The 20,642-nt window shown below is 42.2% G+C and overlaps 1 protein-coding gene across 1 annotated transcript in view; it reads right to left on the bottom strand.

Annotated features, from left to right (window-relative positions):
* Positions 1–20,642, bottom strand: part of sgk1 (serum/glucocorticoid regulated kinase 1) — a 93,013-nt gene that overhangs the window by 51,203 nt on the left and 21,168 nt on the right. The window contains exon 2 of the mRNA XM_055635965.1: positions 7,767–7,967. Coding sequence (XP_055491940.1) covers positions 7,767–7,967 — 201 coding nt within the window. The remainder of the gene's footprint in view (positions 1–7,766; positions 7,968–20,642) is intronic.

Genomic DNA, 20,642 nt, shown 5'->3' with positions numbered 1-20,642 from the left:
ACAAACAAATGTCTAAAAATTAACTAAGCTTCACTGCGGTGAGCCAGGGTCCACGACCTGTACATGAACAGAAGTCAGGTAGAAACAAAGAACTGCAGATGTACCAAAGGTAGATGCTAGGTGTTGGAGTAACTCAGCAGGTCAGGCAACATTTCTGGAGAAAAGGGATGGATGATGTTTCAGGTCAGGACTCTTCATGTTTTGGGTCAGGACCCTTCTTCAGATCCATGAAAATGTGTAATGTTATTCAGTTCAAATCAACTTGATTTGAATAACACATCCCATTTGCACTCTTAACCCACAAATGTTTGGTATTTATGCAGTGCCAAAATGTTGCAATAAACTTACAAGATGTTACTCTGATGTTGTACTGAAGAAGGATCCCAACTTGAAACGTCACCCATCCTTTTTCTGCGGAGATGCTGCCTGACCCGCTGATTTACTCCAGCACTTTGTGTCTACCTTCATGAATAGAAGCCCTCAGCATGTGAAACTGAGTCTTTGGGTTTTTTCCATCACTAATGCAGATGAACTGCAGTTCACTTAAGAGCAGTTGACTGGAGAGGATGGTCTGGGGTTCCTGGCCGTTGTGAAGCACAATGTGGTCCTTCTGTATGCTAACAGCAAGTGGGTGATCCAAAGTGATGGCAGTAAAGTCAGGATGGAGGGCAGAAGTCTACGTCAAGGCGCATTGTTGTTGGAAAAGAAACAGCTCCTGCATGATTCAAACAAGTCTCTTGGGTACGAGAAAAGATCAATTGGACACTAAAATGACCCAAGGAATGGAGGGGAAATGGCTTGCTCGAATCAAAAGCAGGAACTTCCAAAAGTATCGTGCTTTAACCAATGGCAACGATGTCCCAAGATGCTTTATGGATTTATTGAGTAAAAATGGATGTCAAATCTCCAGAGGAGTACATGAGACCATATGGCATAGGAGCAGAATGTGGCCATTCGGCCCATAAAGTCTGGTTCACCATTCGATCATGGCTGATCTATTTTTCCTCTCACTCCCATTCTCCTGCCTTATCCCCATAACCTTTGATGGTCTTCCGAATCAAGAACCCGTCAGTCTCTGCTTTAAAAATACCCAATGACTTGGGCTCCACAGCCGTCCGTTGCAATGAATTCCACAGATTCACCATCCACTGGTTAAAAACAATTCTTCCTCATCTCCATTCTGAAGGTACGTTCTTTTATTCTGAATGTGTCCTCCGGTTCTAGATTGTTCCATTTTTAGAAACATCCTTTCCATGTCCACTCTATCTAGGCATTTCACTATTCAGTAGGTTTCATTTAGATCCCCCCCTCATCCTTCTAATCTCCAGTGACTACAGGCCCAAAGCTATCAAATGCTCTTTATACATTAACCCAATCATCCCTGGGATCATTCTTGTAATCCTCTTCTGGACCCTCTCCTATGCCAGCACATCCTTCCTCAGATATGAGGCCCCAAACTGCTCACAATATTTCAAGTGTGGTAGACTAGCACCATATAAACCCTCAGCAATACATCCTTGCTTTTACATTCTAATCCTATAAAAATGAATGTTAACATTGCATTTGCTTTCCTTACTACCAACATCAAGATATCTTGTCAAAAGATGGCAAAAGAGCTTTAAAGAGTGCCCTCAAGAAGCAAAGGGAGGTCATGATTCAGCTGAAAGCATAATGGATCTAGAACAGTGCAATTACATTCAGATATGCTCAGGAATTAATCAAGCACAGATATCTCACCGCATTTGCTTTGGATGAGTGGATTTAAAATCCACTCAATTATTCTGGTCCTACCCACTCTTTTACAATTTTCTGCTTTTCATTAACTATTTACAGAACCTTATCACACCGTAACATCGTTTGCAAGGACCGAGTACATTGCTAACAGAGAACACTAAAAATAAAGCAAATAAGGATCTCCCAAAGGGTCACCATTCCACCATGACATTCTTTTATTGTATCTTTTCCACACCCCATAGGATTTTTTTTTTTTTTTAAATTGCATGCAAAGCAAATTCCACTTCCAATTAAGTATATTGAAAGTAAATTCATGACTAATACTTGTTGCAAAGTGCAGAATTTGGGCACAAGATAGCATTATCCCCAAGTGAGGAGGAATCCAAGTGACAGGGCTCAGGAGAGTCCCTCTGATATGTTGCATATAAGTTTAGAAGGACTATCTACCAACAATAAATAGGGTGCAGTTCCAATTTTCCAACCTACCTCATTGCAGACATTGGACTTTTTCTCTGGAACTGTAATGCCACAATGCTGTAAACAATATTCTGTATAATGGTATTTTTCTCTTTGCACTTTCCATTGCATTTGTGTATAACTTGACTGTACTAATGTACAGTGTGATCCGATTTAATTGGATAACGCGCAGACAAAAGCTTTTCACTGTACCTTGGAACACGTGACAATAATAAACCAAAACCAATAACACTGAGACTGACTCTATTCTAGACCACTAATGGCATGCGTAATCCTATCCAAATCTGAGCAGCTGCTACACCTTCCCCTCGACACTTTCTTCAAACTCTCTCGCCAGCACTGCAGCACAGTTTCACCAAGCTCCTCCTTGAAATGATTTACTGCTCAACCTAACATCGCCTCTGGCCCACAATCAAGGTCATCGCAACCTCAGTAATTGAATTACATTATGCAAACGGCATACACGCTACTCAGAGGCCAATAGAGGCCAAACCCAAGCCATTAATGCCTTTTTCACTAAGTATACATGAACATGACTCTTACACTCAATGTCCACTAAACAAAGGGCCTCTACCAACATGTCTCCACTGGAAACCATTAACAATAAAACATAAACATTTCTAAAGTAACTCAGCGGGTCAGGCAGCATCTCTGGAGGAAATGATGAGGCAATGTTTCAGGTCACCTTCACTGAAAATTTACTTATCCATGTCCTCCAGAGATGCTGCCTCACCTGCTGAGTTACTCCAGTGCTCTGTTTATTTTGATGAATGAACATAATATGTTGCCTATAAGTTTAGAAGGACTATCTAACAACAGCAGTTTCTTCTATCTCAACAATAAAACTGACCCATTGGCATGTAGGCCACTTACCATATCATAATGTCATAGAGTTATAAAGTCCCAGAGCATGGAGACTGGTCCTTTGGTTCACTGCGTCCGCACTGAAAATCAAGTATTTATTTAAACTAACCCTGCATTAATCCCTTTAACATCTCTGGCAATAAGGCAATTTATAGTTCCACCAATCCACCTACTTTAGGTTGCGGGAAGAAACCAGAATATCAGGAGGCAACCCAAGTGGTCACAGGGGTAACATTTAAGCTTTGTGCACACAGCTCAGCAGGACTCAAATTCATTTAACTTGCACTTTATGTGCAATGTGATGAATAAAACTGATTAACTGACTGACTGATTGACTGATTGACTGATTGATTGCTTGATTGCTTGATTGATTGATTGATTGATTGATTGATTGATTGACTGACTGACTGACTGACTGACTGACTGACTGACTGACTGACTGACTGGATTGAACCCAGATCACTGGAGCTGTGAGGCAGCAGTTCTACTAACTGCACCACTCTGCTGAGAATCTGTTATCAGGCAACTGAACTGTCCCTTCACCAATAAGAGAGCGGCCCTGACCTTCTATCTTATTGTTATACCATCTATCTTATTGGTATCTTTAATTGGACTTTACTGGACTTGATCTGCATTAAACATTACAGGCCATCCAGTCCATCAAGTCTACTCTGCCATTCAATAATGGCTGATCTATCTCTCCCTCCTGCCTTCTCCCCATAACCTCTGACACTCGCACCTGTAATATATATATATATATAAAGAGTATTAAGAATTTAATATAACTATAATCAAGGACGAGTCTCACCCAAGTAATTCCCTCTTCTCCCCTCTCCCATCAGGCATGAGGTGCAGAAGTTTGAAAAAACATACTTCCAAATTCAGGGACTGATTCTTCTCAGCTTTTATCAGGTAACTGAACCATTCTACCACTAACTAGAGAGTGGTCCTGACCTACCATCTACATTATTGGAGACCTTCAAACTATCTTTAATCAAACTTTACTGGACTTTATCATGTATTAAATGTTATTCTCTTTGTCCTGTATCTGTACACTGTGGATGGGTTAATTGCAATCATGTTTAGTCAGTTCACTGACTGGATAATACGCCCAAACGTTTTTTCACTGTACCTTTGTCCTGCCCCTCCTCTTTCCCAGCTCTCCCTCCCCACCCCCCCCATAATCAGTCTGAGGAAGGGTCCCAACCCGAAACGTCACCTAACCATGTTCCACAGAGTTGCTGCGTTACTCCAGCACTATGTATTTGTTTTTTAGCATTAAATAATTGTTCTTGCAACATCAACATAAAAGTTACATAACTAATCTCCTTCCCAAGATCGGATTAGCTATCTACTTCTTTTGCTGCCTCCATTTAAGGATGCAAAGGATGTTTTGGTGAGCTTGATTCGGCCCCAAACTCTTAGCATTTTAGCTCCTGACGAAGTTCCAAGCTGTTTGTTTTTTTTCCATGTTACCATTCATCCAAGTGCTGATACAGAGTTAGTCAAAGGATATCTGTTAAAATCTTTGGTTTAATGTGCATTTAGACTTTTAAAATATACATGGTTTAAGTGACTGGAGCAGGCCTTTTGGCCCATCAAGTCTACTTCGCCATTCAGTCATGGCTGATCTATCTCTCCCTCTCAAGCCCATTCTCCTTCCTTCTCCTCATAATCTCTGACACCTGTACTAATCAAAAATCTATCAATCTCTGCCTTAAAAAATATCCATTGGCCACACACTTCTGAGGCAAAGAAGTCCCCAGATTCACCAGCCTCTGACTATAGAAGTTCCTCCTCCTCCTCTCCTTCCTAAAGGTAGTCCTTTTATTCTGAGGCTATGACCTCAGGTCCTAGATTCTCCCACTAGTGGAAGCCCTCTCCACATCCACTCTATCGAAGCCTTTCACTATTCGGTAAGTTTCAATGAGGTCCCCCCTCATCCTCCAGCAAGTACAGGCCCAGTAGTGCTGTCAAACGCTCATCATATGTTAACCCAATCATTCCTGGGATCATTCTCATAACGTATTTGCTGCTGACATTAGTCACCTGTTATTGGAAAGATGTTGTCAAGCTGGAAAGGGTGCAGAGAAGATTTATGAGGGAGTTGCCAGGACTCGTAAGCCTGAGCTATATGGAGAGGTTGCGTAGGCTAGGACTCTGTTCCCTGAAGTGCAGGGGGCTGAGGGGCGATCTTATAGAGCTATACAAAATGATGAGCGGAATAAATCAGGTAAACGCACAGTCTTTTGCCCAGAGTAGAGGAATCGAAAACCAGAGTACTTAAGTTTAAGGTGAGAGAGGAAAGATTTAATAGGGACCTGAGGGGTATTTCTTTACACAAATGGTTGTGGGTGTATGGAACCAGCTGCCGGAGGCGATGGTTGATGCAGGTACTATCATAACATTTAAGAGACATTTGGACAGGCACATGGATAAGACAAGTTTAGAGGGATATGGGCCAACACAGGCAGATGAGACTAGTGTAGATGGGGCATGTTGGTCAGCGGGCCGAAAGGCCTGTTTCCACACTATGACTTTATTGATAAATTTAGCACAAGGTTTACATTAAGATTCTTCAATACATATCTGCATTTGAATTCACAATGAATATTTCCCCTCTCAAAGTATCCCAGTGTTGTTTGGCAATAAATAAACTATTCATGAGATGTCCAGCCTTATCACAGCAGCTTGTGTGAAGCAAATGTTAGGATTCTGCAACAGCTGCAATCAAGCTCGAGTAATAGGCCAACACTTCACTTGCACGGGTTGTAATGATGTGGCCAACCACATTAAATAGAATATCAAATTTACATTCATGAAAGAAATGTTACCCAGCTAGAGGATGTTGCTTTTCTCCGTTCTTTAATAAGAACTCCTAGTTACATGTCATCAGGCTCCTACACTTGACAAGACCAATCTGACAGGATTTGAGTGTTTGAAATAAATAATATTACCATCAAAAAAGTAATAAAAAGCGCAGCTTTCATTTATTTAGTTGTAGATGTATCTGTAACCGCGATGGTACCCAGTTGGGCTTCGTCTCCTAGTATAAAATGCAATTGGGAATCATTTTGCTTATCTGTCCGGGCATTCAAGCTTTCGCCCACAATAGGGGTGTCCAAAGAAAGCCACTGATATTATTGAAGGCAGAGCCTTGAAATTGTTCAGACCTCCTTTGGACCTGTGCACTTGAGCGACTATACTTTCCACCTAAGATAGACACAGTATGCTGGTAACCCAGCAGGGCACGTGGCATCTGTAGGAAAAAGGAATTATGATTTGGGTCAGGGTCCTTTATCAGACCCTGCTGGCTCCCCGATCTATTTTCGAAACCCTGCTTTCCATCTGTTGGATACTCAATGGTTAAGGTTTATCCCACTCTTTTTTTTGTTTTATCCCCAGTTTCCAAATTCACTTCTGACGACCGAGGGCCCACAACATGAACAGTTCCGTCCGTATATTCTGACAACAAAGCCGGAAGCAAATCATATAACATAGTACCTAACCGAAAGTTAAGAAGGGCTTTTCCAGTTTGTCTCAAAGATAGATTGTAGCGTAGAGGTCTCGCTCTCAGCCTCAAAGTCATGGGATCTACTTTCTGTTCAGACTTGACTTGTGTACAAAATCATGAGGGGAATACTTTGGGTAAATGTGCAGAGTCTCTTGCCCAGAGTAGGGGAATCGAGAACCAGAGGACATAGGTTTAAGGTGAGGGGGAAAAGATTTGATAGGAACCTGACGGGTAACTTTTCTTTTACAAAAAGAGTGGTGGGTGAATGGAACGAGCTACCAGAGAAGGTCGTTGAGGCAGGTACTTTGGCAACCTTTAAGAAACATTTAGACAGTTACATGGACAGGACAGGCTTAGAGAGATATGGGCCCAACACAGGCAGGTGGATTAGCGGAGATGTGGGGAAGTTGGCCGAAGGGATTGTTTCCACCCTGTATGACTATCATTAAGTAAGGATTACATTTCCACAAAGATCGCCTGACTTACCTGCTGTAATCTCAGCTAATAATCGTGGAAAAAAAAGCATTAGTGATAATACATAATGTGACATTAAGAGAGTGTTGCAGAGTTACAGTGCCTGGACATCATGATAATATTAACGGTAACTATTTCTCCTTAGTGGCTAATCTTAATACATTGAGAATGCACTGCAAGGTGCAAAGTTGATGGTTTCACAGGGCAATTTCTACTGTTGTGCATTAAATATTATGCCTGAATTACATTTAATATTTTCAATGGAGGTGAAGATTGGGAGAGATAAGTGATGTGGGGTTGAACCATTATTATCCACTTTACGCCGCCACCTGATATTATAACCAGCCAAGAGACTGGATCGCATTCCAACTTTAACTGACTTTGTTATTTATCTCGGTTACTATATTTGATCTCATGTTATGAATAAAGTGGCTGCTATATAGTCTTCAAATCAACAGTGAGCACATTGCAAAGGAACAAATCATCTGCCGAAGATAGTTAATAAATGTAGCTGTTTTAGTGTTTACAAACTCTTGAACCGATGAGAAAAATAACATTCTCCCACAATGTTGTCTCGAGAACAGTTATCAGCAGGTTAAAAATGTAACAGGTCCTCCAATCCCGAACAAATGTAAGTCTAACAGTTTTAATCAGAAGAGTTTCACTTAAAAAAAAAAAGTTTGTATAATTTTAACTGATTTACCTTGGAACTCCATTTGGGTTCCCACGATCCAGTGGATTTATGGGTTGTATTCCCTTGGCAACAGTGACATTCCACTTTGGATGACTGAGCTGCCAAGCCAGGGGCTTTGCCCGTCTTGGGTACATGGGAATCTGGCTCATCTGGTTTTATTACCAACATTTTCTCTGTTTTTAATCTGTCGCTCTTCTTCCACTTTCGGACCTGTGTAAAAATAGAAAGGTTAATTGAATGCAAGACCAGGAGACTTGTTACTTATTTCTTCAGTCTAAAAAAGCAGGCAAGTGAAATAATTATTTGCACCAGACACAGATTAGTTTAAGAAAGAACTGCAGACGCTGGTAAAATCGAAGGTAGGTACAAAATGCTGGAGAAACTCAGCGGGTGAGACAGCATCTATGGAGAGAAGGAATATCTTTCTCTCCCTAGATGCTGCCTCACCAGTTGAGTTTCTCCAGCATTTTATATCTACCACAGATTTGTTTAGTTTAGTTTAGGGATTGCAGAGCGGAAACAGGTTCTTCGGCCCACTGAGTCCGTGCCGACCAACAATCCCTGGAAAAAAAACACTATCCTACACACACTATGGACAATTTACACATATACCAAGCCAATTGACCTACAAACCTGTATGTGGGCTGAAGGGCCTGTTTCCGCACTGTATCTCTAAACTAAACCAAACAACAGAAATCAGCCATCAGATTGAATGGTGGACAGGCTTCAGGAGCCTGGTAGCCTACCCCAACTCTTATATTCCTCAGTTCTTCTGTCCTTATTCAGTTGTCATTCAACTCAAATCTCTGCCTTTCATCGCTGAGAACAGTCTCCCTTTATCTATTCCCTTCAAGACTTTAAACACTTCTATCAAACATGCTCTCGGCCTTCTCTAAAGATGGCAATCCCAGATTTTCAAAAGCGAGGCTTCATCCTTTGAAACAACTTTCTTGCATCTTTTCTGTATTTTCCCCAGGGCTTCTTTTCCTGCTTAACGATGCAGCGACAAGCAAAAGTCCCTTAGACTTGTTTTATAGGAAAGCTTTGAAGCAGAGAAAGAAACCGCAAATACAACATCTTTATCTGGAAGAAAGGGAACAGCTGAAGATGGGTCTCAACCAAAATGTCACCCATTCCATCTCTCCAGAGATGCTACCTGTCCTGCTGAGTTAACCCAGCTTTCTGTGTCTATCTTCGGTTTAAACCGGCATCTGCAGTTCTTTCCTACACAGTTTCTTCTCCACGGTGATCAGGCTTCTGTTTTTCCATGAGCCAAGCTACCGTCCAATTTACTTCTACCCCCATTGCAGACATTGGACTTTGTCTATGGAACTGCAGCGCCACAGAGTCGGAAACTGTGTTCCGCACAGTATCGTCCTTTTTGCTCTACCTATTGCACATGTACTTGATGAAGGATCTCAACCCGAAATGCCACATATTCCTTTTCTCCAGAGATGCTGCCTGACCTGCTGAGTTACTCCACCATTTTGCATTTCTTCTTTGGTGTAAACCAGCATCTGCAGTGCCTTCTTACACATTAGTTGTACTTGAGTTTAGCTTGATTGTATTATTGTACAGGAAGGAACTGCAGATGCTGGTTTAAACCAAAGATAGATACAAAACACTGGAGTAGCTCAGCGGGACAGGCAGCATCTCTGGAGAGAAGGAATGGGTGATGTTTTGGATCAAGACCCTTCTTCTGACTGATCAATGTATTTATGTATGTTATATATATTAATATCTGATTTGATTGGATAGCCTGCAAAACAAAGCTTTTCACTGTGAACCACTACAAGTGACAATAGTAAACCAGAACTTAAAACTAAAATTGAAATTAAGAGGATGTGGAGTAAAACCGTGTGTGCATGACCAACAGTCTGATCGTAAAGCATGCAGCACTAAAACTGTCTTTTGGCAGATAGTGTAGGCACCCTTGCACAGGATCTTCTAAATCTTGTAACCCTAAATAAATCCAGAAATCCGTCAGTTCAGAATGCCTTCGCTAAAGCTGCCCACAGAAGCCAAGTTCCTTTACATAGTGCTCTCATTTATACCAGTTCACTGTGTTTGTTGTTGGACTTCAGATTGTGATCCATCCATTCAGTTAAAAGTGCATTGAGGCCCCATTGGCATCACAGTGGCCGCACTGAAATCGCTTTGCTTGTTCTTTGCCCATTTCTGCTCCTGCCACCATTGCCTCCAACAAGAGGATGTACACCTTTTGAATAAAAACATGTACCAAGAAATTCATTCATGGTCAGTCAATGAGGCTAAAAGTGCCACACAACTGTATCCACACATTCACTGTCGTTGGCCAAAGATGAATTTCTAGGCAAAGTTGCCCTTTTTATCTCAACCATTTTCTTTCCCTCCCTGTATGTTTTTTTCCGCGATGTAAATAATTTAAGATGAGTTTGGCCATTCTATGGTCTTATTGACTGGAGATTCATTCTCTAGCAACCTCATAGTGGTGCAGCTATTAGAGCTGCTGTTTCACAGGGCCAGGGGCGACAGGGTATAATCCTGGCTCAGGAGCTGTCTGTGTGGAGTGTGCACTTCCTCCCTTTGACTGCGTGGAATTCCTCCAGGTGCTCTGGTTTCTTCACGCATCCAAAAGACATGCAGGTTTGCCGGTTTATTGGCCTCTGTAAATTGTCCCTGGTAGGTAGATGTGGATCTGAAAAGTGTGTTAATGTAGATCTAATGTGAACAGGTGATCGTTGGTCAGTGTGGACTCGGTGGGCCCAAGAACCAGTTTCCGTGCCTTATCTTTCAATCAGTCCAATGTCATAGTCATTCATCATGGAAACTGGCCCTTTGACCCAACCTGCCTACACGACCAACATCTACACTAGTCCCACTGGCCTGCATTTGGCCCATATCTATCTATGTTAAATGCTTCTTAATATTTAAGCGTTTCTTAAATAGGAAAATCAGGAAAATACCTGTCTAAATGTTTGTGCATTGCAATTTGTACTCTGTTCTGAAATTCATTTCCAAAGAAGAGTCCAATGCACTGATAAATCATGATTGGCACGAATGCCCAGGGATGAATTTCTGGATGCACAAGTTTGCATGGGAAATAGATCCTCGAATATCGGCTATGTTGTATTTGACTCCTGCCATTCAGTTCTAGAGAAATCAACAGAGATCAAAGTGCGTGGTGCGAGTACAAGCATTGCCAAATGTTCTCGCATTTATCACAGTGAGCAAATATCACATTTCTACCCCAGACCATCTTACACCTGCCTTCAAACACCACACACCGACCAGCACGTCTACGTGAGCAGAACAGCTAAGGACAAAAAGTTAAAAGGACTGGATGTTCTCCTGCGTAGCTGAGATATCTGTTAAGAATGATGATTTCCACAAACCTGGAAAAAATCCATTGCTGTCAATTACTCTGCACACTCCCAAAAATGAACTATTATTTCAAAGTATTTCATAATAATGCCATAAAGGGCTGGTGCAAGATCAATGCACCAAGCAATAAAATCTAACTGCTGAATCAACAATGACTGTACAATCTATGCCGAACACATTCATTTCACAATGCTTTATCATTTTTGTTACACTTGTAACCTTTGGTAAGAGACAAAATGAACAAGAAATGAACAATGGGTCTGAACTTTCAGGGCTCAGTACCGACCGGCATCACATTCTACATTCTACATAGTTACAAAGCAATTATTGCACAGAACTTTAGAACTTTAAGTATGTCTGAAGAAGGGTCTCGACCCGAAACGTCACCCATTCCTTCTCTCTGGAGTTGCTGCCTGACCTGCTGAGTTACTCCAGCATTTTGTGTCTATCTGCAGTTCCTTCCTACACGGCTTTCCTTTTACTGTAGTGGAGGCAGCCTTCATCCGCATCTCCTCCATTTCCCGTGTTTTCAGCACTAACCCCCCTCCCCCCCCCACACAGAGCAGATTCATAGTCATTCAGCCCAACCTGCCCACGCCAACCAACATGTCCCAGCTACACTAGTCCCACCTGCCTGTGTTTAGCCCATATCCCTCTAAACTTGTCCTATCCATGGACATGTCTAACTGCTTCTTAAATGATGGGATAGTCCCTGCCTCAACTACCTCCTCTGGCAGCCCATTCCATACACCCACCACCCAATGTATGAAAATATTGCCCCTCAGATTCCCTATAAATATTTCCCCTCTCACCTCATGGTTCTTGATTCCCCTATTCTGGGTAAAAAAAACTGTGCATCTCTGCTACTTATTCCCCTCATGGTCTTATATACCTCTTTAAGTTCATCCCTCATCCTCCTGTGCTACAACAACATAAGGAGGAAATGAAAGATGTTGCCAAGATAAGCACCATTCGGGACTGTAAGTATTTTATGCAGCTGTGTTTCTCAGTGTTGGCTTTATGTAATGGGGTGTCAAATGCTAACCTAGTGCCTGTTTCATGCATGCTGATGCTTCAAAGGGGAGGAAATGGTGTAGAAGGTGTGGAAATAAACTAATTCCTTAATTAAGGTCATGTGTTATTTCCGTGGTAATTGATGGGGGCAGTTCCCATCGACTTTAATCCTGGCTGTTTTAACTTTGTAACTCTTTTTCAAGATACGAGATACATTTATTTGTTACATGTGCCAGTTGACACAGTGAAATTAGATAACCATGCAGCCACACAATAAAAACAAAGAACACAACACACGATAGAGTTAAACATAAAACATCCCCACACAGCAGAAACAAAGTTTCCCACTGTGAGGGAAGGCACCAAAGTCAGTCTCTTCCTCTGATGTTTCTCAATGTTCACCCGTGGTTGGGGCCTCTTCCGCCACCCCTCCTCCACCCCTCCTCCACCCCCCCCCCCTCCCCCCTACACCTGAAGACACTATACCTGAAGCCCAGCAGTCAATAGACACAAAAAAAATGGATCTACTCAGTGGGACAGGCAGCATCTCTGGAAAGAAGGAATGGGTGACGTTTCGGGTCCAGACCCTTCTTCAGATTCATTTATGTGTCCGGCAGAGACATTTCTGATCTTTCTAGTCTGACTTATGCACGATTGAAAACTTTGTATATCCTCTGAGTTGGATAACAAAGTGGGCAGAGCTCCTGTACTGCCAGTCGCAACTCCCTGAAACTTGCAATAGACCCACTCTTCCCATTAAACCTTACTTCACTGTCAGAGAAATGATCTACAGAGTGGATCTATAACTCATTTAGAAGCCAGTCTGCTTAAATGATGGTGTTTTTCACAGCTTTTTAACCAAAGCCGTGGGAGGCGAGAGGAAGAAGGCCCATGCAATTGTTTCCCCTTCAGTGCTTGACTGAACAGAAGTAAATGTGTGTAATGTGCTTCACAGCTGTTAGTTAAACCTGAAGCACGGAATCATGAGATTACTTGTCGAGAGATAATGTATGTGCGTGGGACATCAGCTCACACAAGAGGAATATAATTGGGTAAAGGATTCAAATCATGTCTTTGATAGGCATCACGCAGCAACATTTTAGAGGAAATCTCACACCATAGTGACATGAAGTCACAGGAGACACAAAGAAGCGCAAAGTGCTGGAGTAACTCAGCGGGTCAGGCACCATCTGTGCAGGGAATGGATAGTTGATGTTTCAGGTTGGATTCCTTTTTCAGATTGTGAATGTACGCTTCAGTTTTCATAAGTTAGGCCAAGTTAGACAGAATTAGGCCATTTAGCCTATCAAGCCTACTCCACCATTCAATTATGGCTGATCTATCTTTCCCTCTCAACCTGTTCTTGCTTTCTCCCCATAGCCCCTGACACCTGTACAAATCAAGAACCTGTCAATCTTCGCCTTAAAACTATCCATTGGCTTGGCCTCCACAGCCTTCTGTGGCAATGAATTCCACAGATTCACCATCCTCTGATAAAGAAATTCCTCCTCATCTCCTTTCTAAAGGTACGTGATTTTGTTCTGAGGCTACAACCACTGGACCTAGACTCTCCCATCAGTGAAACCATCCTGCCTTCTGTCCATGACCCTTGACAATAGGTTTAATAGATTTGTTTAACAGATGAAACAACGAAAGCTGCAAACCCATAAATAACAAGTTAACTTAGTCCCAATGCTGGCTATATTCCCAAACAATTACAATGCAATACAATACAATATTTATTACATGTCATTTGAACCACAGTGAGGCTCTAATGAAATTCCGTTTCCACAACCATACAAACAAAGACAATTCCTACAAGACATACAAACAATTCCATTTACACAAACATCCACCACAGTGAATCTCCTCCTCACTGTGATGGAAGGCAAAGTCTTTTCTCTCGCCTGCACCATTTCTCTCCCGATGTCGAAGCCCCAGGCGGGCGATGGAAAGTCCCACGGCCATTTAAGGCCGCGCCAGGCGATGTACGGCCCCGCTCCAGGCCCAAAAGTCACAATGTTGGAGCCCCCGGCGGGCACTGGAATGTCCCGCGGCCAATGAAGCCGCGCCGGGCGATGTACGGCCCCATTCCACGGGCGACACGGGCTGGAGAAGTTGCATTGCGGGAGCTCCGAAAAGCGGTCTCCGCCCGGACCCGCGAGCTCCCGATGTCCCAGTCCACCAGTCTGCAACTGGAGCTTTGGAGTTCCGGAGTCGGGCCGCAGCTTTGTCAAATGAAGAGCTGCTAATAATTTGACTTTATCCAAGATAAGCAGAAACCAAACATAATTGACTGTGATCCACTGGTGAAAAAGATACCTTGCATAAAAGACCTAACTTGGTTGAATTATGTGAGGTAATTCAAAGGTCAGTGCTCTTAGTTCTCATTCAGCTAAAGTTAAAACGTTTGGAAGCATCCAGCTTCATGACCATGGTCAGGCCAAGATCCCTGCACTTACAGCAACTGGGACTTGAAAATGGCACCAAACTGGTAACACTGTATTCTATCTCAGTGTACTGCTGCTATACACTTGTACTGTATCCGAGATGCTTATCTAATATCAGAATGCAAGTGCTTCTGTATAGTGATACTTGTACTGAACTGTGTACAAAAATGAATTTCACTGCACATAGAAACATAGAAAATAGATGCAGGAGTACGTCATTCGGCCCTTCAAGCCAACACCGCCATTCAATATGATCATTGCTGATTATCCAAAATCAGTACGCCGTTCCTGATTGCTCCCCATATCCTATGATTCCTTTAACCCTAACAATAAACTGACCATGAAACCTTGAAACCTTGAAACCTTAACTCTCTCTTGATAACATCCAGTGAATTGGCCTCCACTGCCTTCTGTGGCAGAGAATTCCACCGATTCACAAATCTATGGGTGAAAAAGTTTTTCCTCATCTCTGTCCTAAATGGCCTACCCCTTATTCTTAAACTGTGACCCCTGGTTCTAGACTCCCCTAACATCGGGAACAATTTTCCTGCATCTAGCCTGTCCAATCCCTTAATAATTTTATATGTTTCTATAAGATTCCCTATCATCCTAAATTCCAGTAAATTTAAGCCTGGTGAACTCCCTTAATAGCAAGAATATTCTTCCTCAAATTAGGAGACCAAAACTGCACACAATACTCCAGGTGTGGTCTCACCAGCGCCCTGTACAACTGCAGTAGGTCCTCCTTGCTCCTGTAGTCAAATCCTCTTGCTATGAAGGCCAACATGCCATTAGTTTTCTTCACTGCCTGCTGTACCTGCATGCTTACTTTCAGTGACTGATCTACAAGGACACCCAGGTCTCATTGCATTTCCCCTTTTCCTAATCTGACACCATTCGGATAATAAACTGCTTCAGTCCATGTGACAAATAAAAGTACAATACGTACAATACAATACAATGTCCAAGTAAACCTCAGGGAATCAACTTTCCTAAAGCCCCTGTCTCACGATGCGAGTTTATCCAAGAGCTCTCCCAAGTTTAAAAAAAATCGAACTTGTGGTACCTCATCATGAGTATTTTTTTACTCTTGGAAATTTTTCACACTGTTGAAAAAACTTCATGAGTTTCCGCGTTTCCCAAGTAACTGCCGTTAGCATTACGAGCTGCTACGAGACATCCACGAGCTCCGACATACCCACTGCGTACATTCTACGTACTTACCACAAGTTCGATTTTTTTTTTAACTCGGGAGAGCTCTTGGGTAAACTCGCATTGTGGGACAGGGCCTTAAGGGTTCTCAGATAAGTATCCTGTGTATTGGGTCTAAAACAAGTTTGAGGGAGACTAGTCCGAAATTAATAAACCGTGTGTCCTCCACGACACTTTACCTTCCAGCTGACAATTTAATTTTATTGTTGCCTTGTCAGTACATATGACAATTAAACAACTTGACTTCTGGACCCACAGGTGAATCCTTTATTCCAGTCCTTTTTGTTTTCCTTTCAAATCGTTTGGAAATAATAACGGCAGGCAAATCATGTGGGCAATTGTTTTATGTTTATATTGGCCGTAGACAGTGAAGACTGATGTGAGAGTTCATGGAACTTCAGAAGGTGGTGAAGTTTGTGCAATTCCACTGTTTGTTCAGCACAAATTGCATCTCTCAGTAGCTCCAGAAGCTCGCATCCCTCATTGCATCATGATCAGATCACACATTCAAAAAGTCACAGTGCAACGTATGTTTCAGCTTAATAGTGGTGGTAACAGCTTATCACTCTTTAGACCTTACTTTAGACAGACAGCGTGGAAACAGCCCCATCGACCAGCGATCACCCCTTACACTAGCACTATCCTACACACTCAGGCCAATTTACAATTTTACAGAGACCTATTAACCCACAAACCCCGATATCTTTGGAATGTGGGAGGAAACCAGAGCACCCGGAGGAAACCCACGTGGTCATGTGGAGAACGTACAAACTCCATCCACTCAATCAGTTTTATTTAATCTGTGATTTATAACAGAAAATTCCTTACCTACCTAAGTAATTTCATGATCGCTGTTCCCTCTGATTCCTTTGCTCATCGAAATTTGCACCTGAAGCAAGGATACTGGGATAATTTCAGAAAATTGGTTGCAAATATCTCAGTGCAATCAACATTTTCTGTCAGTTCGTTGATCAAAATGCCAAAAATATCTGCTACTTACAATTTATTAACCTAGAATCTTGTTTGTAGAATACAAAAATGATGCTTTCCAATTAACTTTACAGCCATGAAAGAATCATACTAAATATTCCCCTTTGGGACATCTGCTTTTGATTATAACACTTCTGAAAGATAATTCAAATATAGCTTTACTATGGTCTTAAAATGGGGCCAGACCACAGCAACATACAACAGAATCTGGAATCCTAAACTAAGAGGAAAATAAATTGGAAATACTCAGCTGGTCAGACAGCATCTGTGAGGAGAGAAACAGGGTTAAATCCCATGTTAGTGACCACTTATCAGAATGGGTACAGTGCTCTCTGAATCCTTTATATTCAAATCTCTGTGGTGTGCCAGGATGAAGTATTCTGACCAGAAATGTCATCTGTTCATTTCCCTCCACGTCTGCTGCCTGAGCAGCTGAGTTTAGTTTAGTTTAGTTTAGAGATACAGCACGGAAACAGGCCCTTCAGCCAACTAAGTCGGCAGATCTCCGCACACTATCACTATCCTACGCACATTAGAGACAATTTATATTTATACCAATCTAATTAATCTATAAACCTGTATGCTTTTGGAGCGTGGGAGGAAACCGAAGATTTCGCAGAAAACACACAAAGGTAACGCGGAGAATATACAAACTCCGAACAGACAAGCACCCATAGTCAGGATCGAACCTGGATCTCTGGCACTCTAAGGCTCGACCGCTGCACCACTGTGCCGCCCTCTGCCAGAATTCTTTCTAAAGTTTGCTTTTCACATAGGATTCCAGTGTCTTTGTTGCCAATAGGGGAGCAATAGGATTCTGCTACTGTAATTAGGAAGCAGAAAATGATTATGTTTCTATGCCATCTTAATGAATTCTGGCTGCAACTCACTGTGGAGATGTTAACAGACGCAATTCAGCTGCAGCAGTGTTTACACACAACCATCTAGAATTACAGAAAATACACAGCAATGAAACGGGCAAAAATATATCCATGCTAGCATTTTTGTCCACTCACGCCTCCTCCCATCTTCTCTTATCTATGTTCATAAGTTCATAAGTAATAGGAGCAGTATTAGGCCATTTGGCCCAAAAAGGCTACTCCGCTATTCAATTATGGCGGATTTATCTTTCCCTCTCCACACCATTCTCCTGCCTTCTCTCCATAATCCCTGACTCCCTATCAAATCTATCAAGTCTATCAAAACATTTTAATCAAAGTCTTACAATCTCACCCGCATCTGAACGTAGGCAGTTCTTCTGAATTTTTTATTTGATTTCTTCCCTTTAATTGCCTTTAGATTCACCCAGAAGTAGAGATGTACTCTCCATCTGTCTGGATTTAAAGACCTCTATCAGATAACCTTCCCACTCATGTCTTTTACAGAAGAAAAATTACCTGCCTCTGCACAATGTCAGATGTCTGGAATAGATACAATAATCTGTCTGGATTTATTCATCCCCAGAGGGAAATAACCTGCCGATTTTCAGTCAAGTCACAAAGAAACACCTGCCTACACAAAAGATCTTGAAATAGATAAATAAGATAAAACTTTATTCAAGTGGGAAATGCACAGCGCCTTCACAACACACAAGGTACACAAAATCTTCAAATTAAAAGAAAACAAGTGTGCCCAGCGCCTTCAGAGGATTCTAAACTAGAATGCAAACAAACCCAGACTTATCCCTGCACCCCCCCCCCCCACACCAGGTCCCCCTTTGTCCCCCCCCACCGGTCCCCCACACCAGGTCCCCCTTTGTCCCCCCCCCCCCCCCCCCACACCAGGTCCCCCTTTGTCCCCCCCCCCCCCCCACACCAGGTCCCCCTTTGTCCCCCCCCCCCCCCCCCCCCGCCGTCCCCCACGCCGGGTCCCCATTGTTCTGGCAAATAAGATTACAAATAATCCAGAAATATTGTCTTATAATGAAGGAAAATGGGTAACTGGGGCCACTGACAAATCAAAATGGTCATCTGTGCATGGAGCAGCAGGAGATTGATAAGTTGTTCAACAACATATTTCTCCTCTGTTTTTAATGTGGAGAAGGACATAAAGACTAGAGAACTTGGGAAAGTTAATGGTGATGTCTTGAGGACAGTCTGTATTACAGTGGAGAATGTGCTGGATGTCCTAAAGGAGATTGGGGTTGAGAGGGAAAGATAGATCAGCAGGAGCTATAGAAATTGCAGGAGCACTGACTGATATAGATGTATCCACATCAAAGATGGGTGAGTTTGGAAGATTGATGGGTGGGTAATGTTGGGCTTCTAATTAAGATAACCTGCAAAGAAAAACCTGGGAACTACATACCATTAAGTCTAACAGCAGTTGTAGGAAAGTTACTGGAGAGATTTTTAAGGGATAAAATAAACATTCATTTTGGATGACGGAGGTTAATGAGGGATAGGCATGTTCTTAGGAGATCATGTCTCACAAATTTAATTAAGTATATTTAAAAAGTAACCAAAAAGATTGAAGAGTGAAGTGAGCCATAGATGTAGTAAATATGAACCAGTAAGGCCTTTGATAAAGTCCGGCACAGTTTGGCTGCTCTGGAAAGTAAGAATGTGTGTACGCTAAAAAGAACTAGCTAACTATATAGACAATTGGCTTCCTGATAGGAAACAGAGAGTGGTGATGGAAGATTATTTTTTTATGACTGGAAGCCTGTGTGTTATTGGTGTGCCTTAGGGACCAGTTCTGGGCCCATTCCTGTTTGTCATCGACTGTATATTAACGATTTGGATCAGAATGCATAAGGCATGATTTGTAAGTTTGCAGGTGACACGGAAATAGGTAAATCAAAAGCAGTGAAGTTGGTTATCAAGAATTACAATGGGATCTTGATCAAGTGGGCAAGTGGGCCGAGGAATGACAAATAGAATTAAATCACATAAGTGTGAGGAGTTGCATTTTTGGCAGTCAGACCAGGGCAGCACTTTCACAGTTAAGGACAGGGCCCATTTCGGGTCGAGACCCTTCTTCAGACCAAGTACATAGTTCTCTAAAAGTCATCGCACAAATACATAGGGTAGTGAAGAAGGCTCTTGTCATGCTGGCCTTCATCAGGCAGGGAATTAAGTAAAGTAGTAACTCAGCAGGACAGGCAGCATCTGTCTTGTTGATTTACTCCAGCATTTTGTGTCAACCTACTGTGTAAACCAGCATTTGCTTTCTACATAATTGAGTAAAGAAGTCAGGATGTTATGTTACTGTTGCACAAAATGCTACTGTGGCTGCAGTTGGAACATTGTGTTCAGTTTTAGCCATGCTGCTTTAGGAAAGATACCATTAAACTGGAAAGAGTGAAGGGACAGATATTGCCCAGCCTCGAGGTCCTGAGCTATAGGAAGAGTTTGGGCAGGCTAGGACATTACTCCTTGGATCACAGGAGGCTGAGGTCTGGTTTTATAGAGAGGTATAAAATCATGAGGGGAATAGATAAGGTGAATAAATGCACAGTCTTTTTGTCAGGGCAGGGGAATCAAGAATTAGAGAACTCAGGTTTAAGGTGAGAGTAGAACATATTATTAGGAACCTGAGGGGAAACTTTTTTGCAGAGAGGGTGGTGGGTGTACAGAACGAGCTGCCATATGAAGTAGTTGAGGCATATAAAATCAGAACATTTAAAAGGTATTTGAACAAATGCATGACAGGAAATGTTTAGAGGGATATGGGCCACACATGGGTACATGGGGCTAACTTTGATGGGACATCTTAGTCAGCACAGACCAATTGGGCCAAAGGACCTGTTTCTGTGCTGAGTGATTCTATAACTCCATGACTATGATTCTATGACTCTATCCTGACACAAAGTCAAATCACACACACGATTAAAGGTTGGTTCTGTGAGTTATGG

Source organism: Leucoraja erinacea, chromosome 5 (assembly GCF_028641065.1).
Source record: "Leucoraja erinacea ecotype New England chromosome 5, Leri_hhj_1, whole genome shotgun sequence".
In the NCBI taxonomy this organism is placed as follows: domain Eukaryota; kingdom Metazoa; phylum Chordata; class Chondrichthyes; order Rajiformes; family Rajidae; genus Leucoraja; species Leucoraja erinaceus.
The sequence above is the reverse complement of the archived record's forward strand: the minus strand, read 5'-3'. Positions and strand labels throughout refer to the sequence as shown.